We start from the raw sequence: 16,470 nt of genomic DNA on the forward strand, positions 1-16,470 counted from the left end.
CTCAAGTCATTGTTTCATTGGTTTGAAATCAAGTAGAGAGGCAGAAACCTTTTAAACATATCGCAAATGGACTTCTGGTGATGTGTCACAAGCAGTGTACACCTAAGTTTGAGGTACAGACAGCTTGGAGTGCCAACCAAACATCGATGGCAGATAAGGAAGGTCCTCAACTCCACTGAAGCCTCCAATTTATTTTTATTATTGGGAATTTCCCCTCGTTAATTTCATTCGTAATTTTGGTATTGTTTCATTTGGGAGATGCGGAAGCGTGGACTGTGACAGCATGACATCACCTGATATGATATGGGGCATGAGGTAATGCTGTTTTATTCACAGAGAGGATAGATGACATGTAATCATCTCTTATTTGGGAACAAACAAAAGGAGAGTGAAGGGAAGGAGATGCTGTAAAATGCAAATCTAATATCACCAAACAAGAAACGAGTTTCTCCTTGTTTATTTTTAAGTACACGTTATTTACTCCTCGGGTAAAAAGAAGCTCGTACATCCGAATTCTCGCAGACAAGTTCTCGCGATAGGACACTGCACCCAAAAAAAATAATGGACGCTGGGAACGGTCCTGGGCTACCTGTAAACAATAAACAGAGGGCCATGGTACCCAACAAAACCAGGGGCGAATTTACCCGCAACCCAAGGAAAGATTCAGAGGTACGTAAGGAGACGTCTGTGGTCTGTTTTCAGCGGGCCGGGAACAGACGGCCTTCTCTGCTGCAACACTTAGCGTTAGCTGGCTTAGCTCTGACAGGCTAATGTAACCTTACTGTGATTTTAACACGACCCGGCAGCCTGAAGTGACCACAACAACAGACAATCTTTAAGTTGTTGAATTAATGTTCCTCCTACAGCCTGGCCCTGCTGACTGTGCACTACATTTATGTAACGTTGAACAGTAGAGTAGCATAGCACAGGCTAGCTAGCAATCTTGGCTAATCACAGGCCAGACTGAAGTGTGTTAGAAACCTGGACATGGTGAAAACTGAATCTGTCAGGTAGTGTTTGAAACGCTGCTCTCTGCCAAAGCATCTGCTGTGCTCATGTCATTTATCTATATGTTTAAAACAGGAAGTCCCATCTGGGTTTAAGTAAAGCCAGTGAGTCAGTAAGTAGTCAGCTTTTATGAATCCACCTCCCAAAGTGGTGACAGAAGCACCTCTTAGTCCATCTAGTTAGTATGTAATAAATCCACCACATTACGAGGTAAAATTGAACTGTGTGTAAGTTTTAGAACAAAAATGCACTTCATCAAATGTGCAACCAGACCATTTGTAGCATAATTTCCCATTTCATTCAGTTTTATTATTAAGTGCATTACTACTGATACCACTAGATTATGGGACCTGTCTCTACACTTTGTGTCCTTGTATGTCATTGTGTTCACATTCATATCAAATCAGTTTTGTTTGTATAGTGCCAACTCACGATGGAGGCCTGATAATCCACCAATCCCCACTTCACTTTGATATGGACAACTAAAAGAGATAATAGTGTGTACAGTACTCTGATTACTGGCTAGATAGCATTCGTAGCAGGAAGGAAAAGACGTCTTTGTTTGTGTGTCCGTGTCTCCGTGTCCATGTACTTTTACTCCTTATTTCCAGCAAGCTGTAGTGGGGAAAAAACTTTATTTTGCAGCTGATAGCATTCTCACTCTCTCTAATTATATTTTAAATTGTAATTTCATAAAATGTTTCACAGGGGCTGTCGGAGACTCCAGATCTGGAGTTTGAATATGCTGATACAGACAAGTGGGCCGCAGAGCTGTCAGGTGTGTGGTTATCACTGTGGACACAGCTATAGCCTGACTCCCTTTTGTTCCTCTGAATTTATTTTGCTTTGAGGATTTTCAATCTATACTGAACTGAGGTTGTTTATGTTTCTGCTTGTTCCAGAGCTGTACAGTTACACTGAAGGACCAGAATTTGCTCTTAATAGGAAGTGCTTTGAGGAGGAATTTAGAGCACATGGTATGTAGCTGAACTTGCACCCACACAGTCAAATCGGTATTCAGTATGGTTACAATATGAGTAATCAGTATTATTATATCTGAAGTGTAGAAAGTACATTCAGTTAAAATTAATCCAATCTAAGACAAAAGTTCAGCAATAAGTCTTCTTATTATGAAGGTAACAATTTTCAGTGTTAAAAGCGTGTTAAAAATGCATTGACTGAACTGTAAGGTCATTTTATAGTGTAACCGTCATGAAGGGTGGACATGTTGTTTACGTGATGACTGTATTAAGTTTAGCAAAGCATTTTTAATAAACTGACTAATAAGTTTAAGTCCATCATAATTAATCCACAAACATTCCTCTTTTATTTTTCATTAGTGTCTGATAAGAAATGGATCGAATTGGATGCAGCCGAGCACAGGGCTCATGCTATGCGCTTGTTGGACAGCCTGGAGGTGATTGCCCGGGAGAAGAGGCTGAAGGTTGCCAGGGCTATTCTGTACATGGCTCAGGGTCAGGCCACATCACCTGTTGGGCATTTAATTGGTTTAAGGACAATTGTATTTTTCTGTAATTGGTGTTGAGCGGGGTTATTTTGTTTCATTGTAGGAACCTTTGCAGAGTGCAGCTCCGAGGCTGAGGTACAGAGCTGGATGAGATACAACATCTTTCTGCTCTTGGATGTTGGGACTTTCTCTGCCCTTGTGGAACTGCTTAACATGGAAATTGAGTATGTTCTTTATCAATTTTCAAACTTTTTAGGAGTTAACTTGAAACATAAAACTGAACTTAACTCACAACCTTTTTTCAGCAAGTTATGTGGAAGTGGAAAACAAAAATGGTGTTTGGCTTTATGAGTAATTTCATTTTTGAATGTAATTATATGATCCACTTTCTCTTTTTCAGTAACAGCGCTGCCTGTAGTAGTGCTGTGAGAAAACCAGCCATTTCCCTTGCAGATAGCACAGATCTGAGAGTGCTCCTCAACATAATGTATCTGATGGTGGAAACAATACAACAGGATGATCCAGCTGACAAGCCTGAATGGAAAATTATCAGGGAAACCTTCAGAACGGAACTAGGCAAGTTTTAATTATATTAAAGTATGGCTGTATTAAAATTGGCCATATAAATTAATTCCACCCGTTTCTCCAATCCAGGATCTCCACTGTTCAACAATGAACCCATTTCTGTCATGCTCTTTGGTATGGTTACCAAGTTCTGCAGCGGCCATGCCCCCCACTTCCCAATGAAGAAAGTATTGTTACTGCTGTGGAAGAGCATACTGGTAAGAGATGGAAATCTGCCGTATAAGACTACTAATGCTAAGCTCTCGCATGAAATTTTATCAATTATCCTACAAAAAAACTCCTATCTGAAATTTAGGGACATTAAAATCCTCCTTTACTCTGTTTCAGTTCACGCTTGGTGGGTTTGAGCAGCTCCAAAGCATTAAAATTCGGAAACGTGAGGAGCTGGGTCTCCCTCCTCTTCCAGAGGACAGCATCCGAGTTATACGCAGTATGAGGGCGGCTTCTCCTCCTGCGTCTGCATCTGATCTCATAGAACAGCAACAAAAACGGGCCCGCCGTGAACATAAGGTAAACAATATAGCAGCTTTTTCTCTTACCCCAAAGACATGCTGGGTTAAAACTAGGAAATGCTCAGTCCATGTCAGCCTGGGATGTACAATGATGAGATGAAGGTATGTGAACATAATCTTTGAATTTCATGACTTCTATCATGGGCACAATAAAAAAACAAAAAAACAAAGTTGGAGGTTTGATAGTAATCCCAATGTGTAGTGGGTAGTATGGTATTTTACATGATAAGCAATCATCATTTGGATTGAATCTTCTATTTTTTTAAAAAGTAACATGACTGAATCAGTCCTGCTCAGTTCTTTGCTCATTTTTGCTGCTTCTATTAAATAGTTTGTTATTTTTCATTACGACAGTAATAAGAGTGTCATCTAAGAAAATGAGTAAATAATTTGTACATTGTTCACATTGTACCTGATTTGATTAATTATCTTTAGGGGAGTTAGCTGTGTCAAGTCTTGTCTTCTGCCTTGAAACAGCTTGACCTTCTTTCCATATTTGCTCTTTCTCTCAATTCTTTTTTGTTGTTGGCAGTTTTTAGTGGATTTCTGTGTTTCCTATGTATACAACATGATAAAACCTTTACCATTTCCTTGGTTGATGCACAGGCACTGATCAAACAGGACAACCTCGACGCATTCAATGAAAAAGACCCTTACAAGGCTGATGACTCTCGTGAGGACGAGGATGACAACGATGACAATGACAACTCTATAGAGACAGAGACTTTTCCCCTAGAAAGGGATGAGGTGATGCCGCCACCTATTCCTCAACCTCCATCAGAGAGGGTATCCCTCCCCAAAGGTCTCCCGTGGGCTCCTAAAGTCAGGTATTGACTCACTAATATTGTTTTCTGTAATGACATTTAAATTTGGGAGAGTAATTAGCTACTGTATGCGTCTTTGTCATTCAACTGCAATGAAACTTGAAGGAATTGAATGTATTGATTCCCCTGTCATGTCTAAAAAAACTGTGGGATTGTCAGATGAATTTGTTTTTATCTTTGTGCCACCAGGGAAAAGGACATAGAAAATTTCCTGGAATCAAGTAGAAGTAAATTCATTGGTTACACACTTGGGAGGTAAGTTTGCATTTGTTGGCTACAATTATAGTTGACCTAACAGACAGGCTACAACTTTGTCCATTAAACAAATCTCACTGTACTAAACACATGTGCTGAAATAATGTGCCAAAGCAGTTATCTCTGTGTGTCGTAGTGATACAGACACGGTTGTTGGCTTGCCCAGACCAATCCATGAGAGCATCAAGACATTAAAGCAGGTATGTTTTTTTTTTTTTAACAGTATTTTCATTCATGTTTTTACTAAGAAAATTATTTTGAAAACTTTTGAAAATATTTAGATGAGCCTTTAACTTTGATTTCTAAAGTTGTTGTTTTTTCTTTTCAGCATAAGTATGTCTCCATAGCTGAAATACAGATAACAAAGGAGGAGGAGTTTCAGAAGACCCCACTGTCCGGTGTAAGTGGAAACAAACTCATTCAGTTTAAATTGTTGTGAAGAAGACTGGCTTTGAATGGAGTTCAGTAGAAATTAACCTGTATGTTTAAGTAACAACATAACCAAACACTGACTTCATAAATGGCAAAGTAAACTTTCAACCACTGCCAATTTATTTTTTTTCTCTTTTATGTCTCTGTTTTTCTGCTTCTTTAACTTCAGGGTGAAGAGGAAGTGGAGATGTGTGCTACAGAGCTGCTCTATCAGGGAATTCTGCCCAGTTTGCCCCAGTACATGGTCAGTGTCTTGACAGTTCATGCTAATATGGGTCACTCTAGATCACTAAATGCAGTCAACTATACAGTTTGATTCACACACTCAAAACCTTCTATCAATTCATTGTTTACAAATATGTAACTCTCACAAATAAAAAAGATGAAATATTTTTCTTTATTGTTCATGATTCATATGTGGGAAGCTAGCCTGCTCCCTAAAATGCAGTGGGCTAGAGAGTTTTAAGTAACTGATGAAATTAACTGACACATTTCTCATGTTACAATAAAAAAGATGTGACAAACACCAGCACCAGTGCAATTAAAGTTCAAGTCCCTATTATTAGCCTTCTATTATTATACATAGGGCAGAACAAAAGATAAGATGGCTGTTTGGACACATGGCTGCTAATCTAGCTCTTTGAAGCTCGTGCTAGCATCCATGTCGGTGTGTAATTGCTGCCTGTTGTGTCTCCTGGAATTTCAGATTGCTCTGCTGAAGATCCTACTTGCGGCTGCTCCGACCTCTAAAGCCAAAACTGACTCCATCAACATCCTGGCAGACGTACTGCCAGAGGAGATGCCGTAAGTGATGATGCATCTCGAAAATGCTCCAACAGCTCCAAGATCTCCTAACTTTAGCAACGTTTCTATTAAAATTTGAAGTTTCCGTGGCTGCAGTTTTAAATTTAAAGAAACGCACTCACTCTATAGACAAATAATAATCTAAGAACAATGTTATAGCCTTAATTAAAAGCAATCTGTTGTGTTCATTGTCATGTAGCTCTATTAACAAATCAAATTACTGCAACAAAACTGAGTTCAGTGCGGGAATGGACTGAATTGCCTGTTTTGTCCATCAGTTTTCACATACTTGCCCACTCCACCAGCTGTCAACACGCTGAGTCATCACTTATTATACCAAAATTTCTCATCTTGGCTGATTTACAATAGTAAGTTCCTATTATAGGTGGTAATGATCAAAAATACAGAATGGCGCTCATGTTAAGTATCCTTGGAGGTTAGGGTCACTAAGAACTACTGACATCTTTGTTAAAACAAGCACCTGAAAACAGACATGTTGGGTTAAAAATATTTTCACTGAGTCAAAAGGGATTTTAGTTTGGAGTCAACAGTAAAGACAGGAGGTTTTCTCTTCTGACCTGACCAAGGTTTTATTGTGAGGCTTTGTGAAGAGGTGTTGATTTCCTCCGTTTCCTGCAGGACCACAGTGTTGCAAAGCATGAAGCTCGGGGTTGATGTCAATCGACACAAAGAAATCATTGTAAAGGCCATCTCTGCAATCCTGCTACTGCTTCTGAAACACTTCAAACTTAACCACATCTATCAGGTATGGATGTCAGATATGTCTCATCTCACAGAGCAGTCTTTCACTTTAGTAGATATGGTCACTCGTAGTTGAAACAACTTAAGCAATTGTTCATCTCATTCTTGTTTCACTTTGGTAAATTGTCCTTTGGGATTAAATATTGTTTGTCTTTTTCATTTTCACAGTTTGAGTACATGGCGCAACACCTGGTGTTTGCTAACTGTATCCCTCTCATTCTGAAGTTCTTCAACCAGAACATCATGTCTTATATCACAGCTAAAAATAGGTAATTTCTTATAATAATGATGTCTTCAAATAAGAAAACTGGAGTGTACTTAAATTACATTTATTATACTATTCAATTTTCTTTCCACCATAGCATTTCAGTACTTGACTTTCCCTCCTGTGTTGTATATGAGCTTCCTGAGTTAACTGCAGAAAGTCTGGTAAGTTTTTTTTTTTTTCCCCTTAGTAGTTTTTGTAATTTCTGCCATCTGGTTAAGGAGAGTTGACTGCTAATGTTGAAGCATCTACAATTTCTCAGGAAGCCGGAGACAACAATCAGTTTTGCTGGAGGAATTTATTTTCCTGTATCAACCTGCTGAGGATTCTCAACAAGTTAACCAAGTGGAAACACTCCAGAACAATGGTAACCACACAGTATATCAAATTTACTATCACAAACAAATTGTGTGTAAGTAAGGGTGTAACCCTCAACTTTGATATCTCTCTCTCAGATGTTGGTGGTGTTTAAGTCAGCTCCCATCCTCAAGAGAGCACTGAAGGTCAAGCAAGCCATGATGCAGCTCTATGTCCTCAAGCTGCTCAAAGTGCAGACTAAATACTTGGGACGTCAGTGGAGGAAGAGCAATATGAAGACCATGTCTGCCATCTATCAGAAGGTTCGACATCGCCTCAACGATGACTGGGCTTATGGAAACGGTGGGTGCAAACACCACTAATATAATATAATAATAACCTCAGATTGTGTAGCTGGTATATGTAACTCTAATGTAACTCTTAACTTCTTTGAGCAAAAGTGTCAAACAAGATCTGGGTCTTGACCCTTTTTTTTTTTCTTAAAAGTAAAGTTTCTTTCTTCAGACAAAACAAAGTGGAGTTTGACTTGAATGTCAGTAAATGATGCTGGCTGATCATTGCTATTTTTTTTTAGACTCATAAAAAAATATCAAATAATTTTTTATGGTGATGAAATAGACCATGCATGGGCCAGAGCTATGAGTTCTTGAGTTGTATTTATACTCAGACAAGAGGACACTAAATGAGATTTGCTGTCTGTGTGGGAGCAGATCTGGACGCTCGTCCCTGGGATTTCCAGGCTGAGGAGTGCGCCCTGAGGGCCAGCATTGAACGTTTCAATAGTCGCCGCTACGACAAGAGCCACAGCAATCCAGACTTCCTACCTGTGGACAACTGTCTGCAAAGTGTTCTAGGACAGCGGGTGGATCTACCTGAGGATTTCCAAATGAACTATGACCTTTGGCTGGAGCGAGAGGTCTTCTCCAAACCTATTTCCTGGGAAGAACTGCTACAGTGAGAACCAACCACTGTCAGCATCTTCATGGTTTTTAAAAGATAAAACTGTTTCAATCAGGATCTCAGAGAAACCACCTACAGTGCTCTCACTGATAAACCCTTGGTTTAGATAACATGCTATGTGCAGACTGAAGATGACAAATGGATTTGTCTTAAAAGTCAATCATCACATCAGATCAGTGTGATTTGACTGTTCAATTAGGGCTCCAACCAAACGCTGTTTGCCTTTAAGAATTTTATTTATATTGTAATTTCAGTCACCCAGACTTTTCCCACACTAATGCTACCCACAATTTTTTTTAAAGCTGAAATTGCTGAACATTAATTCAGTGCTAAATCTTGCTCCAGCTGAGAACTCAACTCCTACTTTAGATTTATAGGTATTTGCTCTGTGCTCCTCTTACCTGCTACAGAAAGTGAATAACTTTGGCCTGGAAGAACTGCATAACCCTATCTTTGCTCAAAAATATTTATGTGGAAGACACGTAATATCTTAAATATTAAGAGTGGCAGGGCTCAACACCTTTAGAAATAAATCATTCCTTGGGTTTTTTTGTTTTTTGTTTTCTGGGAGGTGAAGGAAGTTGGGTGAAAACTTTTAAGTCATAATTTCTATATTCTGTACAAATGAAACAAATACTTTCTAAAAGTTGTTACATAAAGGTGGCGACACTTCTTTTACCTGACTTAGCCTTTCTTATCTCCATCCGTTTTATTTGCATTTTTCTGAGTGACTCACCTGAGTGCTGTCTGCACACATTTGGCCTGGGGCTATTCAGACTTGAACACTGAGATACAGAAAGTATCTAGATTTATGTTGTTGATGGTTGCACATTTTGCTGTTGTTTGGGTAGACAATAAATCATCGAGCTCTGGTTGGAGACAAGTATTTCCTATCAGACAGGCATTTTAACCACCTAAATTTCCCAATTACAGGACCATTTTCCTCTGCCTTTTTCTATTTGACTTTTACTTTATTTTGTTTTATAATGAAGATTAAGGAAATGAGTATACATGTAAATTGAGCAGCCTATTTATCATGCCTTTGTCTGTTTTACATTGACTTAAATACTGTAATAAACTATACTGTCATGTTACATTTCTTTCCTTATTTTAATTCTTTCATTTACTTGTGGAATCCATTTCTTCAGCTTTTGGCCATAGTTGGGATGATCATCGCATGAATGAAAAGCAAGTTGTCTGCAAATTCTAGTTTCTAAACCCTGTTATTAGTTATAGTTACATATGAGTTACTTTTAGCATTAATAATAGACCAATACCTGATGCATAGGTCAATTTTTTAAAAGTAGTAATCAGTAAAGATTATGTGCCTTAACCAGAATTTTTGTAATGGCAGTTGCGATTCTCTGCAGCACAGGCTTTTATTCCAAGATGTATAATAATGCAATAGGATGGCAAACTGCATTGTCACGTGTTTGTAATGTAATCCCTCACTTGGTCAGTCTTGGTGTGATACTTACTGTTTTATTCTGAAAGACTCTCTTGTCCTGTCAAGCTTCCCACCTGTGTAAATACTGTCAGTCTCCCTAAATCTCGTTGTCTTTACTCCAGTATAGCCGTCCAGCCTTCATCCTTTGTCCTGTGACCAGACCGCTGGCCTGAATTAAAAGCCATCACATTTATTGGCCATGTGGAGTCTGTCTGTGAACCTGACCTGCCCCAGTGATGGAGTGTAGGAGAGTCCAGCAGCAGACATGACAGTAATGTGTGTATGTAACTAACCCACTGCATATGCTGTGAAGGTCACTTTGCTCTGTGCACTGAGTTTGATGTTCATTTGTTCCCCAGACAGAAAACCTGCCTTTCTCTCATGTGCATGAATATTTATCTAATATATCACTGCTCTCTGTGGCTTACTTGGAAGAATGATAGTATGACTCCTGGACCTGTCCTGCACTGTGACTGTCCCTAATGTTGGTACTGTCTACCTCAACCAGCTCTTCTCTCAGAATCCCATATCTGATAACTTCCTGGGGTTTGAGCATCATACACACTTTTTCAAGTTTTTTTTATTTTATTTTTTTTTTATTTTTGCACCATACTTTGCACAAATCTTTATGTTCTGCTTTGCTTCTAAAGAAAGGCACACGATCATTTGAATACGTGGCAAAAGGGTTTTTCCAACAACTTCCAAACTCTGCCGCAGAAAGAATGAGGAGAACAAAAAGTGTGTTGGTGAAATGTTTTGGCCACACCCATCTCCTCCAGAAGACAACACAAGTTCTGTGCTGCTGAATGAGGAAATGAGAAGTGCACACAGCCATGGCAGGCCCTCATCACCCCGCCAGGGACAGAGATCCCCTTCGCTGTCAGGTCTGCAGCCAGCTCCTCAGGGATCCGGTCATTATTCCCTGCGGACACAGCTTCTGCATGCAGGCAGCTGAGCAGCGACAGACCCCGCAGCTGTCCGGACTGTGGTGAAGGTGTTTCCTCCGAAACGCAAATGATCGAGAACAGAGCTCTGGCTAATATGGTGAGAGACAAAAACCTCCGGGAGTTTTCCTGCTGCAACGATGATCACCGTGATGTCTCTGCCTCAGCTCATCACGGACGACACAGAGTCTGTGTGAGAGAAGAGCGCAGGAGGAAAGAGGTACAGTGACCACGCAGGCTGAGATTTCTGAGTTTGAACTATGGAGACTTTGCTCCCTGTTGTGGTAAACATGGGGGCATTGAATGAGGAGAGCAGAATGAGTCATCGATTCCAGACTTGAATCTTCCTCGCCCAAAGTAAATCTGAATCACTGGACTTTGTCTTGCTTTGCAAGAAAAAACAACAGTATAAGTTGCACCAATAATTTCCAAGAGAAGCTGTGTGTATTGATGTCAGATTCAGTACGACTGTTTCAAAGATTTTTCACTTCAAAGTCACTTACCTTTGCAAAAAATATGCAATAAATCATTTTTATTATCATTATAAATATTATTATTTCACTGACATGATGAAAATCATCTGCATTTCCATCCAATACACATTAAAGGGGGAGCTCAAGAATCTGCAGAAGAAATCCAAAAATATTATCAACGAACAAGAGAGGCAACAGAAGAACCTGGAGGCGACCCTCCAGCAGATTCAGGTGAGGCCAACTTGTGACATTTGCATTGTCGTCCAGTCCAGAAGACAATTCATCCATCCTGCTCACCTGTGTATCCAAACAGAAGGTGGCAGGACAAACGCAGGGCTTCTGTGAAGGCGTGGTGGTCAGCGTCATCAGCTCCCTCCAGAGACATTGTGAGTCACTGAAGGAGCTGATTAAGGCTCAGGAGCAGGGCGCCATGGCTCAGGTTCACAGCTCCATACGGACTCTGCAGGCGAAGATGGAGGAGATGAAGAAGAGGGATGCTGAGCTGGATCGTCTAGCGCAGACTGACAACAACGCCCATTTCTTGCAGGTACTGTGGTGGCACCCATGTCTGAACCATAGATGGTGTCCGTGCTCCCGGTTCTTATCCCCAGGCCTCTCTCGCTCACAGGAATGGGCCTCATTACGGTGTCGCTGTCAGAAGGACCATCTCCACCCTCTGCCTGAGCTCTCAGAGGATCCACTCCTTCCCTTTGTGTTAACGAAGGGAGCTGTCCATGAACTCGGGAGGCAGCTGGAGGAATTTTGCGACAAAGAATTTCTCTCAATCTCTGATACTGGTATGTAGAAAATATGTTGATATTGGCTCCTATTTTTATTTATTTTTTTATTTTTTTAAAGAAGGATCTTTTCTTTATGGCATCAGGCTGTGGAGAGGCAGACGATGTTTACATGCAGGATGAAAGTGAAGAAAGTATCTTATAGCACCATAGCTTGTTTGAACTGTTGCCTGATGGCTTGGTTTTTATGTTTGATAGTCAGAACATTCCGCCAGTTACAAGTGGCGTCATGTCTGGCGGATTATGGGAAGGATAATTATGGCTTCTTCATCCTAACTAACACAGCAGAATATTAATCACAGGACTGAAGAGGAGCCACTTCAGTTACACAATTTATCAGCAAAATGTCTCTTTTGTAATTTGGGCGCACTGACCCCTTAATGTACAGGCTTTTAACGCGGCAGACATTTTGATGCTTCATAAGAGGAGAAGCAGAGCTGTAATAACATTTTCCTCTTTGCTGGCTCAGTGCCATGGCTTAGACCTCAGTGAAGGAGGCCATGCTTTTCATTTTAATGGTAAATCTCCAATCTTGTGATGTTGTCTGACAGTTTCTTATGGACTTGGCAGCACGCTAACAGGACAGAGCAGCGAGCCGACGACCAGAGCAGAGTTTCTGCAGTGTGAGTTCATCTCCTCATGTTTCAGACACTGACAGCCTATTAATCAGCGCTTTCATCCATCGTGGACAATCTCAGCTGTGCTCGTCTAACTTTACGTCTTTTTTTTTTTTTTTTTTTCATGGCTTCAGACGCATGCGAGCTCACCCTGGACCGCAGCACAGCCCATGAAGATCTGGTTGTTTCTGAGGGGGACAAAGAAGCGAAGCCCAGACCTCCTCAGACAGCCAGGTTCACAGCGCCCCGTGATCCTCGGAGGTTCACCCACCGCCGGCAGGTACTGTGCAGGGAAGGCCTGCAGGCTGAGCGCTGCTATTATGAGATAGAGTTGGAAGGAAACAAGGCCGAGATCGCTCTCACCTACAAAGGGATAGACAGGAAATCACGCACGAGGCTGTCAGCTTTTGGGGCAAATGAAAATTCCTGGAGTCTCGATCGATCCACACATTACTCTGTGAGTCACAATGGTAAGAGTGTCCAGCTCACAGTGTCCCCCAGCCACCACAGGACAGGGATTTATCTGAAGTTCAAGGAGGGAACTCTGTCTTTCTATGAAGTGTCAGATAGCATGACGTTTCTTTACAAGGTTGAGGCCACGTTCACTGAGCCGCTGTATCCAGGCTTCTGGCTGGAAAAAAACTGTTGCATCAGGATCAGCGATTTAAGACAGGACATGTTATAAATGACTGATTTGCTTCTGACTATGACACAGTTCCATTTCCAATTTAAACCTAATCATTGGCCTTCATTCTTGAACAAGAATTATTCAGAAACAGCAACTTGTCAACTCTTTATTATTAATACTTCTGGTGCTGTTTACATTTTTTACATAATTTTTCAGTATCATACAATCATAACATGACGGAAGAGAGAGATACAGAGAACTCGTAAAGGGACCTTTCTACAGATATCTCCTGTACAGTGTTTGAAATGTGTGCTCAGTAAGGCCCAGCACTCACAGGTCATAAGAGGAAATCTACACACACACACACACACACACACGCCATTTCTTTGGATCATAATTTTTGTGCTCAAATCACTGTTATTAATTACCCTAATTATTCTGCAGTTTAAATAACGTAAAATGTACTTCCACAAGGACAACAAAACACATTTTCAAAAGTGCATTATGACATTCATTATTACTTAATACTACACTAACTGCTAAAACTGTTTCTTTTTTATGATACACATGACAATAAAATCTGGTTACACAAGATATTTACAAACATGAACACCATCTCTACACGTCCCTCAGCATGAAGGACCTGCAAAAACTAAACAGCACAAGAACCGAAAAGTAAACTGATGGTTTACAGCCACACTAGTGATTCAGAGAGACTGTGACTTTTGTCCCACAGCAGAAAACATTTTTGAAAGGACGAATAATTTAGGGGCCAATAATTGAATCTTTGCAAGCACCCATTGTCTTTCTACAGCAGCGAAAGTAGAAGAATTTCACAAAATAATAAGTGACAAGATGACCATGTTTATCACCAAGTTCCATGTCTGTTTCTATCGATTAAGCGCCACCAATAAATCTAATTTGGATGTGTTTTACCAATGTAATTCTTGTACCAAATGCCAGAATTTCAACAACAAAAAAGATACCACAAGATTATTTGGATCAAACTGCAGCAGCTGCGGAAATAGACTTTGGTACCTCATCAGGAGGAGGCTCATGAAATCTGGTGTCGCTTGTCCTCCAAGAAGCAATGTAATAAGAAAATAATAAGATCATCAAAACAATTTGCCTCATAACTACTCATGTGTTGGCTTTGAAATCCAAGATGATTAATGCATCTTCTTTTTTTTTAATTGATACTTCTGTGGCAACCTAAGTTAAATCCTTCCCAAATGTGGCACAGATAACATTTAGAAAAGGATTTTTAATTTCGAAAAAGCATTCAAACATAGAAATGCATCTAAATTTCCATCAGGGCAAACAATTAGGTTTCTCCATACTGTCTACTTTCCTAGATGCAGTGAAACTTGCTATGAGTGCCTAACCTCTCTCTTGTCATAATGTGCCATGTTTCCAGGCTTAGTCTGCAAATAAGTACAGATAGCAAGAAAACGTGTTTAACATATTAGCGTGCTATGAGAGCATAGACTTGAATGTCTCTGAGGTTGACCGAATCATTTTATAGGTATCTTGTGTTAAACAAGAGGAAATGTTTACCGCGTTTTGTGGTAAATGACCAGTGTGGCTACAAACAAGTAGACCAGTATTGGTTAAGTGGGGCTGTGTGAACATTACCTCATATGAGGTACAGTCACACAACCAGCTGCCCGCAAAACTACACACTCTCGCCACCTCACCCAGCCAGCAGCTTGTTCACATCCACCACAAGAATGGCTTACACAAACTACAAAATAGTCCTCAAATGTACAGTTTGTTTTTTACTGGTCACTTTTAAAAGATAAATCTTTGTTAATCCTCACAACTACATACACAATTATACAGGAATATAAATATCAGTTTTTTGACCTGAACACCATGGCTTTGAATATGGTGATTAAAAAAATAAATAAAAGTATCCTATTTTGTAAAAGAAATGTGCTCAGTTTCACTGTCAGAGTGAACAAAAATAAAACATGATCCCAGAAAAGTCGATCCTCTTTATTTTACCTGTTCAGACTGTATGACTGGGTTCATGCTGTCTGTGTCAAGATGTTTACTATTTCAAAAATGTACAGATACAGTGCGTGCATGTGTGTGTATTTTATTTGTTTCTCCATCTATTTGAAGAAGCTAAGGCATACAGATACTAAACTCGGTTTAAGACTCCTGGATTTGACTTGTTGTTGCCTAAATTACTGTATTTTTCGTCCACGGTTGTCTTTTTTTATTTCATATTCATTATTCTCTTCAAAGTGAACATAGCTTGTGCAGTGCTGTTTGTGCTATAAAATAAATATATTGCTTGATTGTTATTGTTTGTTTTTGATGGCAGCAATGCTACATGGGCAGAAATAATTGTTAAAAATCTCCTTTGTGCTTTCGGAGCATTGTCAGTTTTGAAGCAAGAATATCAGAACTGATTCGAACAGACGATTTGGACATTTGTTTGAAAATAATGTGAACAAGCAGTGTTTCGTGTCAGTGGGTGATATTTGTTCCAGGTCTTTTGTATCAGTCTGATGAGTTCACGTCATCGTCAATGTAATTCATTATAGTAAGTATTTTGTCATATAATAGGTAGACTAAGTGTTTCATTTGTTGGCCTGATATGAGTAGTTTTCTACAGCACAAGATACACAATGTGTGTGTGTGATGGACGAAGCGGTAATCTTTATCTGCAGCAGTTAACAAAAATTATATCCTCCTTCATGGTATTACTATACTTACCATTTACACAATGAACAAGAACAATAATGGCTACTCTAAAAACAGTAGGAGGTTGGGCATCTTTAGATCAGCCTTAAGCGTAGTTTACGTTACAGCTTCCTGTGAAGAGAAACCAACAAGACAGGAAGTGTTTGATAGTTCAAAAGTGGCAGAAATGTGGTGCACATCCAGGCTCACTGGAGACTTACTGTATGTACACACTGAAACCACTCTGTACTTAAACTGCGTGGCTTTGATCCATGGTATTGCTAAAGAGGGCTGTGATGCAAACAGGGACAGACTTTAAACCTTAAAGGAATCAAACTGACATTCGTGTTGCTGCTCAGTGCCGAGCAGAGTGAAATCCCGTTCACTGCTCCTCTACATTCATTCTATCTGATCCTCTGCACTGGTGGGGGGGGGGGTGTGTCGGTCTGAGGATCCTTCTGCTAAGGCAAAGAACTGGACCAGAGACTTTCATCTTCAGCACACAAACTATGGGATTTTAAATACAGAATAGATGGAGATGTACAGTGTGTAAGAGTGAATTTAATGTCTTTTAATCTTCCTTGGTGTTGCTTTGGGATATAAACGATGGGGCTACATACAGTTTTGTTGTGTTTGCTGGGTGCTGGAGGGGTTTTTCTCCGTGCTGGAGTGACCCC

At 40.0% G+C, this 16,470-nt stretch overlaps 2 protein-coding genes across 3 annotated transcripts; both read left to right on the forward strand.

The window, feature by feature from the left end:
- The first annotated feature begins 536 nt into the window (after positions 1 to 536).
- On the forward strand, positions 537 to 9,281 carry strip1 (striatin interacting protein 1). Of its 2 annotated transcripts, none has more exons than XM_029501910.1 (20): positions 537 to 669; positions 1,717 to 1,786; positions 1,911 to 1,985; positions 2,349 to 2,483; positions 2,580 to 2,700; positions 2,877 to 3,052; positions 3,131 to 3,258; positions 3,389 to 3,571; positions 4,180 to 4,400; positions 4,587 to 4,652; positions 4,789 to 4,852; positions 4,981 to 5,052; positions 5,254 to 5,328; positions 5,791 to 5,888; positions 6,528 to 6,654; positions 6,819 to 6,919; positions 7,013 to 7,079; positions 7,178 to 7,282; positions 7,371 to 7,575; positions 7,941 to 9,281. In XM_029501910.1, the coding sequence occupies exons 1-20, from the start codon at positions 562 to 564 to the stop codon at positions 8,189 to 8,191; spliced, it is 2,448 nt and encodes an 815-aa protein (XP_029357770.1). In that variant the 5' UTR covers positions 537 to 561; the 3' UTR covers positions 8,192 to 9,281. The 2 variants fall into 2 exon arrangements, with proteins under 2 accessions (XP_029357770.1, XP_029357769.1); XM_029501909.1 differs by having other exon boundaries at positions 7,944 to 9,281.
- A 1,179-nt stretch (positions 9,282 to 10,460) lies between these two features.
- On the forward strand, positions 10,461 to 15,405 carry LOC115043643 (tripartite motif-containing protein 16-like). Its single transcript, XM_029502274.1, has 6 exons — positions 10,461 to 10,804; positions 11,193 to 11,288; positions 11,371 to 11,604; positions 11,686 to 11,854; positions 12,406 to 12,477; positions 12,606 to 15,405. Exons 1-6 carry the CDS (start codon positions 10,655 to 10,657, stop codon positions 13,154 to 13,156), a joined length of 1,272 nt encoding a protein of 423 aa, XP_029358134.1. The 5' UTR covers positions 10,461 to 10,654; the 3' UTR covers positions 13,157 to 15,405.
- The last annotated feature ends 1,065 nt before the right edge of the window (positions 15,406 to 16,470 follow it).

Source organism: Echeneis naucrates, chromosome 5, assembly GCF_900963305.1.
Source record: "Echeneis naucrates chromosome 5, fEcheNa1.1, whole genome shotgun sequence".
Taxonomy (NCBI): domain Eukaryota; kingdom Metazoa; phylum Chordata; class Actinopteri; order Carangiformes; family Echeneidae; genus Echeneis; species Echeneis naucrates.